The sequence below is a fragment of the Ursus maritimus genome, unplaced genomic scaffold, assembly GCF_017311325.1.
Source record: "Ursus maritimus isolate PB19 unplaced genomic scaffold, ASM1731132v1 scaffold_10, whole genome shotgun sequence".
NCBI classification, from domain to species: domain Eukaryota; kingdom Metazoa; phylum Chordata; class Mammalia; order Carnivora; family Ursidae; genus Ursus; species Ursus maritimus.
In genome coordinates this window covers 2,750,344-2,759,494 of record NW_024423344.1, presented here as the reverse complement: position 1 = coordinate 2,759,494, position 9,151 = coordinate 2,750,344, and the positions used below count along the sequence as shown (strand labels likewise).

Below are 9,151 nucleotides of genomic sequence, written 5' to 3'. Positions count from 1 at the left end.
GCGAGCATGAGTGAGCAGAGGGAGGAGAGGGAGAAGTAGGCTCCCCACTGAGCAGGGGGCCTTGATGTGGGGGTTAATCCCAGGACCCTGGGATCATGACCTGAGCCGAAGGTAGATGCTTAACGGACTGAGCCACCCAGGTGCCCCTACAATTCAATTCTGATACTAACTACTCAGAATTAGTGCAGACACCACAAATTAAGGGCTAAATCCCATAAGATTGCCTCCACTTTAGATGCCTGTTTCAAGTCTTAGGGACATACTTCTGATCCACTAGCTATAAATCAGGGATTCCCACAACCCCCTGCTAAGGTTCAATAATTTGCTAGAATGGCTCACCGATCTCAGAAAAACACTTTACTTACATTTACCAGTTTATTATAAAGGATACAAGTGAACAGCCAGATTAAGAGGTACATAGGACAAGGTCTGGAAGGGCCTCCATCATAGGAACCTCTGTCCCTGTGGAGTGGGGTGTGCACTGCAGGCGGATACATTCACCAACTTGGAAGCTTAGAAAATCTCATTGTTAAAAAAGCCTTTATAGTGTTCAATATCCAGCACCCCTTCTTCCTCCCTGGAGGTTAGAGAGTGGGTCCAAAACCAAAGGAAACAAAGGTTTCTACCCTTTGCTCTTTCAGGTGACCAGCCCCATCATGGGGCCACCTGGGGGCCCCACCCTGTTCCCTCATTAGCATAAATTCAGGTGTGACTGGAGGAGGCTTGTTATGATTAACGGAAGGCACTTCTGTCACTCAGGAAATCCAAGGGTTTTACGAGCTTCTTGCCAGGAAGGAGGAACAAAGCGCAGCTGTATTTTTATTGTACCACAGCTGGAAAGGAGAGAAAATGAATTAATTAACTGCTGTTATTTTATTTTTTTTAATTGCTGTTATTATTAAATCATCTTATCTCAAACTTTTCAGACGCAAAGACTATGACTTCAATTTCAATTCTCTACAGTATCAATCACTGTTCCAAATAAGTAATCAATTGATAACAGTAATACCTTGCTTTCATACAATGCTTCATAGCTTTACAAAGTCGTCTCAAATGTATTATCTTCTTCGAATCTCACACACTTGTGATGGTAAACATTTTACAGATGATCAAACTGAGGTCCTGATATGTTAAGTTACTTAGCCAGTAAACATATCTTAGAAGAATCAGAGATATAATACAAACTCAGTTCTTCTGATTTAAATTACAGCCTTTGTCCACTTTACCACAAAGGATACTAAACTGTAAGATAGGTGACTGGTTCTACCTGGCTTGGTCCTAAATCATTTAATTTCTCTGGGTCTTATTTTCTTCATCTGAGAAATGGATCATTAAATTCTCTTCTAGTTTTAAAATATCATTTAAGTGATATCATATCATTTAAAACATCATTAAAATATCATTTAAAATACAACAGTTGGCTTTTCCTTTGCACCAAAATGTCAACAGTGGAGATAGTCAGTAACCATATTTTCACTTTAGAAATGTTCCTAGAAAGCCACTAATTTAGGAAAGATACAACATTTAGTAACATTGGCAAATCCCACTGGTTTCCATTAAAAAAAAAGCAAACACCAAAGTTTCTAAGGAAAAGTATGTAATATACTTTACTAATTAATTCTGGTGAAGAGTAAGTAGAGATAATTTTGACTCCCATGACATCATATGTGTTAAAGAGTACTCCAAAAGTAGAGGGGATGTATTTGCGAAATGTTCTTGATTTCAGGAACATTTCAACCAGACATCTACTTCTTAGACCATTAACATTTCTCTCTTAGAAATTATTGGAATCTGCACAACTTTCTGCTTTTCTATTTCAGGATACGAAAAGCATGTGGGTAGGCTGGAATACTACTTCTTAACCCTCCACAGGAGAGCGTTATTATTGAATACATCAAGAAATAACAAGTCAGGCATTGGAGGGGAATTGTAGTAGGTGAATTCTACTGTTTTCTAGTACATTGAGATTCTACAACTTCACTGTTTACCCTACCCTAAAATTCATGGCTCCCAGTTATATGAGATGTCTATAACCCACTTTATAAAGCCTCTAAATTCAATATACTAAGTTAATTTGAAAAGAAGCCTACTCATCGCCACATTTGATAAAGTACTTTTTTTTCCTCCTTTCAAAAAAGTGTCTAGATGCAGTTGTTGTTTTTTTTTTTTAAAGATTTTATTTATTTATTTATTTGACAGAGATTGAGAGAGAGAGTGCACAAGGCAGAGTGGCAGGCAGAGGGAGAGGGAGCCCGAAGCAGGGTTCAATCCCAGGACCCCAGGATCATGACCTGAGCTGAAGGCAGCTGCTTAACCAACTGAGCCACCCAGGAGCCCCTAGATGCAAAGTTCTTATGTAATTACACAAAACAAATGCTTTGGAACACAAGGCCCAATCTGAAGCATTATAGGCCTCAAACATTTAATGTCACAAACTATTCATTTGCCTGCACTTTTGCAGATACATCACTGATCTGCAGTAATTACTCTTTGTAGCAGCGACATTTTGTAATCCTTTTTTGGATTGCTGTACTTAATCAAATATGTATTGAGTGCCTACTGTATGTCATGCACTATGCTAATCCTTTAGTTTCACACAATTCTTAAAAAAGGCCATTCACTGCATTTTGGTTAACTTTACCCTTTTGTAATGAAATAGAAGTCACATCCTTCATTTCTCAAGCAATAAAAACCTTGTTAATTCACTTTCTCAACTCCCAAGTTATAGAGATATCAAATACAAGAAATTTTTTTTTTACAACCTGTTTTCCAATGGAGAAAATAATGCAACTCTGTCGCACTGACATTAAAAGCAAAACAAAACAAAACAAAACAAAAAAACACCTTGGGGTGCCTGGGTGGCTCAGTCGGTTAAGCCTCTGCCCTTGGCTCAGGTCATGATCCCAGGGTACAGAGATGGAGCGGCATGGGACTCCCTGCTCAGTGGGGAGCCTGCTTCTCCCTCTGCCCCTTGCCGCACTCATGCTCTCACTCTTTCTCAAATAAATAAATAAAATCTTTTTTAAAAAATCTCAAAAGTACGGTTTACTTATAACTAGGAAGAATAAATACAGAAAGATTTCAACAGAGGAAAACTTACACACACTAAAATGAATTAGACTTTGTCCCATGAAGCAGACCAGCATCAAAAGGTCGAAGTTATAGGAAAGTAGATGTCAGCTCAAAACAAAATAATCCCCTCTTCTGAACATCTTTTCTAATAGTTAAAGCAGGTTTGAATACTGAAATAGCTCCTCTCATGACTACTTGGCTGGATTTTGTAAAGGAGACTGCAGCACTGAAGGGAAAGTTGAATTACTATATAAAGTACCTGTCAACATGGATTCCATTACTAACATTACCATTACCACTTCCTTAAACCCGACAAAACGAGTGACCATGAGTTCTTTCTGAATTCAAGAAGCAGGCAGGTCAAGGTTAGGATTCCTGCTTTTTCACTTTTCAGTATGACACAGCCCTTGAAAAGAGCTCGCAATGATCTGCTGTCCAGATAAATTTGGACGAATCTCCTGCAGGACCTCCCATTAAGAAAACGAACATTTCTATCCTGGAATGTTCCTTTTTTTTTTTTGGCAAGGAGGGACAGAGAATTAGGACTCGGAGGATAGAGATGTTCTTAAAGGCGGCGCACTCTCAGGAGAGGAAGTGGGGAGAGCAGTTCCAAGTGAGATCCTACACTGCGTGGAACGTGGAAGGGAAAGGAGGGGTCGGGGTGGACGGAGTGAAGAGTAGAGAACAGAGAGCCTGCCGGCGTCTCGGATAATGCCTGGTGATGGGGCGGGGTGTGTTCACAGCGGAGGGAACCCAGCGGCTCCCGGGCACAAGGGTTGGAGAAGCCGAAAGGCCCCGGCGCCGGACACCACGCATGCGCGGGCCCGGAGCCGCGGCCGCCTGCTCCGCGCGGCCGTCACCGTCTAGGTCAACCGCCCGGGTCTTGCCTGGCACCGGACTGCGGGCGCCTCCCGCCCCAGCGAGGCGGCCCGACTCACTCTCTTCTCCTTCCCGCCCAGAACCCGGCGGCCAGGACAGGCCCGCGGTGGCCGCGACGCCGGCGTCGACGGCGGCTGCGACGGTCTTTGGGAGCGCGTGAGGCTCCGGGGTCGCTGCGGCGATTGGCCGGCCGCGGCGCCCGCTCCCATAATGCAGCGCATGGCGCGTCATTGAAGAGAGACCATGATGGCGGCGGCGCTTGGGCCCCCAGAAGTGATCGCTCAGCTGGAGAACGCGGCCAAAGTTTTGATGGTGAGTACACCGCGACACTCGCACCCCAGCATCTGCGGGACTCTGGCTGGCCCTGCCGTGCTAGGCCTTCCCGCCCGCTGGGCTGGCGACCGGCAGGGGCCTCCAGGGAGCCTTGGAAGTGGAGGAGGTGGCGGTGGCGTGGCGCAGGATTCTTCATCCTACTTTCCTTCTGCCTTCGTTCCCCCCTCTTCGTGGGCTGTCCGCTCCCCCTAGGTGTCTGGCACTCCAGCCGGACGACGGAATATGGTGCTGAAGGAAAGAGGGTTTCCTGTGCCACGGTCTTCACCGTACACCCTGCCCGGCAGACTAGGTCGAGAGCAAGGTGCGGGGAGTGAGGTCCGGGTCATCCCCGCAGGGCTTTGGTCGGGGGCAGTGTGTACGCCGCTGGGGAGTTGGTACCAGGAAGATGGCCTAGCCCAGATGCTGTTAGCTACCCTTGTTCCCTTGGAGCACGCGGGTCCTCAAGCTCTTTCTCTGACCTGCAGCCATCTCTGGGGTAACCGCAGCCGCCAGCACGTGGAAGGACCGGCAGGAGGGAGGGAGGGGAATCTTTGGGACCAAGGTCACTGGGGCAAAACTTTATTAAGCTCCAAGCTCCCTGTGGGTCGCGCATTAAGGAGTGCTGAATCTAAGGTGCTCGTTGACTTCATTCTTAACCCTGTATGGTAAACAGTTTGATCAGTATGTTGTTTACCCAGTAAACTGTGTTTGTATTTTCTGGCTCAGTCTTGTTTTTGTAAATTTTGATTTCCGTGTTTGTAGATGTTTTTTTGGAAGTTGGAGGCTCGGTTGATTGCTTGAATTGATCCAGCCTTTCTAAGAATCGAATACAGCTAGCTTCTTGGGTTTTTTGTTTTGTTTTTGTTTTTTTGACTTTTCTTTCTGGTTCGGTGCTTGGATTATATGTTCGAGCATCGCGTTTAAAAGTATTTGAACTGATTCTAGCCTAGTTTGTAGTTCCACTTATCAAGTTTTGTTTTCACACACAACACCAGATAGCTCATGAAATTTAACGAAATTGGGAAGTCTAATAAAAAGCAGGGTTTACTTGCTTCATTATGAGCAAAGCTAAGCAAATCATTTTGTCACAAAACTGAGTAAAGTTTTCAGACTCTTCCAAGTTAAGTCCAGAAAAAACTAGCTAGTATTCTCCTTAATACAGGTTCTTAAAATCCCTGAGGTGGTGTTTCCTGAAATATCTGAAACATTTCTAGGAGCCAGGGACCCTGTTTTCATTAGACTCTGGAAGGAGTATGTGACCCCAAAAAACACTGCCTTAGTTCTTAAATTGATAAGATAAAATTAGTGTTTTTTGTTACCAGCCTTAATATTAATTAGCGCTTGTGTTTGCCAGTACCAGTACCGTCCCTCTTCCCTGGCAAAGCTGGTTTTATCGTCTGTAAGGGAGTAGCTGAGAAGAATAGCAGTAAGTACTGTTTATTGAGTGCATACTACATCCAGATACTGTGTGTGATGGTTTACATACTTTATTAATTCTTGCAGCAGCTTTACAAGGTTGAGAGAGAGTTTAAGTGGCCTGGGTTACATAATTACTAAGTTGATGATTTAGGTTCAGAACTCAGATCTGTCTGGCCCTAAAGTTGGGTCCCTTTCCGCTCTACCTCACCACCTCTTACATATGTTGTGTAGATACCCATTTATATACTTTTTTTTTTAAGATTTTATTTATTTATTTGACAGAGATAGAGACAGCCAGCGAGAGAGGGAACACAAGCAGGGGGAGTGTGAGAGGAAGAAGCAGGCTCATAGCGGAGGAGCCTGATGTGGGGCTCGATCCCAGAACACTAGGATCACACCCTGAGCCGAAGGCAGACGCTTAACCGCTGTGCCACCCAGGCGCCCCTCGTTTACATACTTCTAAATCTTTCCAGAGAATAGTACTGAAAAAAAATGTTATTTTAATAACATTAATTTAATTAATTTAATAACATTAATTAATAGGAAATTTGTTTTTGGAAGTTTCCACTTACTGTTCACAAATGTGGACCACAAATGTGTAAGAGTAACAATTACTGCATTATTTGTCGTTTGAAAGCTGTATTCCAATTTATTATTAGAAATAACAGCTCACATTTATTAAGTGCTTACTATGTGTGAGGCAGTATGCCAGTTGCTTTATGTATGTTACCTTATTTAATTCTTACTATGAGGTGGTTATTATTGCTTTCATTTTCATTTGATAGACTAAGAAACTGAAACATGTAGATGCTAAGTAATTTACCCAAATTTGCAAGGAAAGTGGTAGAGTGGGGACGCCAACTCAAATTTGTGTGTTACCAGTTTGTGACTCTTAACCTAAAGGGTAGTGGGACTAGAAAGCAAGTAAATTAGTTCATTTGAAAATAGTTAAGACTGTTAAATCTTCAACTGTTAAGCATTAGAATATTTTTAAAATGGACGAATGATTTTAGCATTATCCATCTGTGGGTCAGATGGATATCCATCTGAGGAAATCTCGTTTATAGGAAATTGCTATATATTTTAGTTGCTAATATGTTTTGGGACTCAAAGTAATTAATGATGTCTTTTACAATCATTTTGTTTAATTTTTCCATTTGGTATCCATATATTTCTTTTATGAAATTTGGCATAGAGTTTTAGTGTGCAAAATAATCTCAAGACATCTTTTAGTACAGAGGTCTTAGTGCACAATGGATATCAGAAGGAAATTCTAAGCAAATTTTTTGGTGCAAACATACATTTTTGGTAATACGGTTTATAGCTTTTATCAGCGTTTCTAAGGAAATTGAGACCCTGAAAAATAAGAACCTGGTCTAAGCATTCTCCCTTCCATTCTGCAGATGGGGAAACTGAGGTTCAAAGAGGTAGAAGTGACTTGCCGAAGGTAGGTCACAGAACAGATTAGTGAGAAGAGCGATCCAGAACCTAGATCACCAGACTCCTATTTTGGAACTTAAAAAAATTTTTTACTAAGCCATGTTGCTTCTCAGAGTCACCATATTATAATACCATAAATGCTAATGTTTTATTGCTTGATGGGAAATTTTGAAATGTGTTTTTGGATATTGCAGTTATTTCACTGTAGATATCCATATTCAGTCTTATTTAGGTTATTGGATAAGCTGCCGAATAGTGTATTAGACCTTTAGAATGAAAAAGATATTTATTGATTTTATAGATCTCAACATAAATAGTGATTCTCCCCCCACTTCAAGTAGTAACAGGAGTATTTTCTGTAGATGCTTGCACATACTGCTTAGTCTTCTGATTCAAGACAGTGAGGTTACTTTCTAGAAAATAAATTTGAAGGTGAACAAACTAGAATGCGGATGGACTTTTGTAGGTTAGCAGCTGTGCAAGTGAAGTTATCTATTCTGAAAGCATTGTGCAGATGGAAAATTATCTAAATAGGTCCTGAACATTTCTTCTGCAAAAAAAGATTCCAGTTACTGACTTTTGCTTAAGATACCTAACCCTAAATTTTTGAGAGTATATTAAATATATACTAGAGTAAGTAAAGTTGACCACACTTCAGTGCAAACATTCTTATCAGTGAGAGTCTTCTCCCTGACTCTCTGAGTCTTCTCTCTGACTGCATGAATTTAGCAGGTTATAGACCTGAAAATTTGGTGTTGTGGACACATTTCCTGTTATTTAAAATTATAGCAGTAATACTGGAACATACTATTTTGAAGTATAGCAACAGCATACAAATTACACAGAATAAGAAGTGAATCTCCCTCTTCTTCCTTTCCCCACTCTCAGTCCCTCCTCCCTAAGCAATCCATATTAAGTTTGAATATACCTTTTTTCCTGTGCTTTTTTAATACTCATTATATAGTTTTTTTTACATTAATGAGAATACTGTAAATATCCTTAATTTAAAAAATCTTGCAGATACCTTTCTGAATAGTAAGAAGTTCAAGCTTTGCAGAAAGAGGTATGGGGAAAGTAAAAGTTCCCTCAGCTCCCATTGCCTTTTCAGACAAGAATATTTATTGAGTACACATATTAAAAATCTCTAAGTGGGGCACCTGGGTGGCACAGTCAGTTAAGCATCCCACTCTTGATTTTGGCTCAGGTCATGATCTCAGGGTCGTGAGATGGAGCCCTGAGTTGGTCTCTGTGCTCAGCGCGGAGCCTGCTTGAGGTTCTCTCTCTCTGCCCTGCTTGTGTGTGTGTGTGTGTGTGTGTGTGTGTGTGTGTGGGTGGGTGCATGCACTCTCTCTCTCTCAAATAAATCTAAAAAATTCTCTAGGTGTATAAGGGTGTACATACATGATTTTTATTTTTTTTTTACTTTTTCATTTGTTTGGTTTCTTTTTTACCATGTAAATATTTATTTGTGGATAATGTTATAAATCAGTAGGACCAGCACAAAACTAACACAGCCTCTACAATGCTGAGAGCAATTTTACGTTTATAAACACATCCAACATAGAGAGTACGTAGGGCTGGTAGGCCCCAGGGTTAACAAAACTATATCTGAACTTCACAGAGATGGTCCTTCCCTCGCAGACGAAGGGGTGACAGGGACCTTGTTCTGAGACTGCATAACTGCTCCCGCCCTGAAGAAGTACACACATAATTTTTAAAGTGTGTTTTTTTACATCAATAAAATTGTATAATCCATATCTTCCTATGCTTTTCTTTATTTACCTCCTTGTGGATGAATTGTAAAGGAAGTTTGTTTCCGTTTTGTGTGTGTGTGTGAATAGATACAAAATGTAGGATGTGTTTTGATTTTAGAGACATCATAATGGAAAGGTTTAGTGTTCTTTTAGTATTAGTATTGTTTGTTTGAACAGTAAACCTGAAAAATGCTTTATTTTCTTGAATTTGCTTGGGTTTATTTTCCTGGCTTGCTTGAATTGTTAGGGATTGTCCTTTGTGAGTGTGTGTAGTG

At 41.2% G+C, this 9,151-nt stretch overlaps 1 protein-coding gene and 1 long non-coding RNA gene across 3 annotated transcripts in view; one reads left to right on the top strand and one right to left on the bottom strand.

Annotated features, from left to right (window-relative positions):
• Nucleotides 1–361: 361 nt before the first annotated feature.
• On the bottom strand, nucleotides 362–4,143 carry LOC121100404. 2 transcript variants are annotated; one of them, XR_005832192.1, is made up of 3 exons: nucleotides 4,011–4,131; nucleotides 3,101–3,298; nucleotides 362–833 (listed from the first exon to the last, which is right to left on the bottom strand). It is a non-coding gene; the product is annotated as an uncharacterized LOC121100404 (long non-coding RNA). The 2 variants fall into 2 exon arrangements; XR_005832193.1 differs by lacking the exon at nucleotides 3,101–3,298 and having other exon boundaries at nucleotides 4,011–4,143.
• XPO4 (exportin 4) overlaps nucleotides 4,136–9,151 on the top strand; it is a 125,770-nt gene continuing 120,754 nt past the window's right edge. The window contains 1 exon segment of the mRNA XM_040621293.1: nucleotides 4,136–4,263. Coding sequence (XP_040477227.1) covers nucleotides 4,195–4,263 — 69 coding nt within the window. The 5' untranslated portion in view covers nucleotides 4,136–4,194.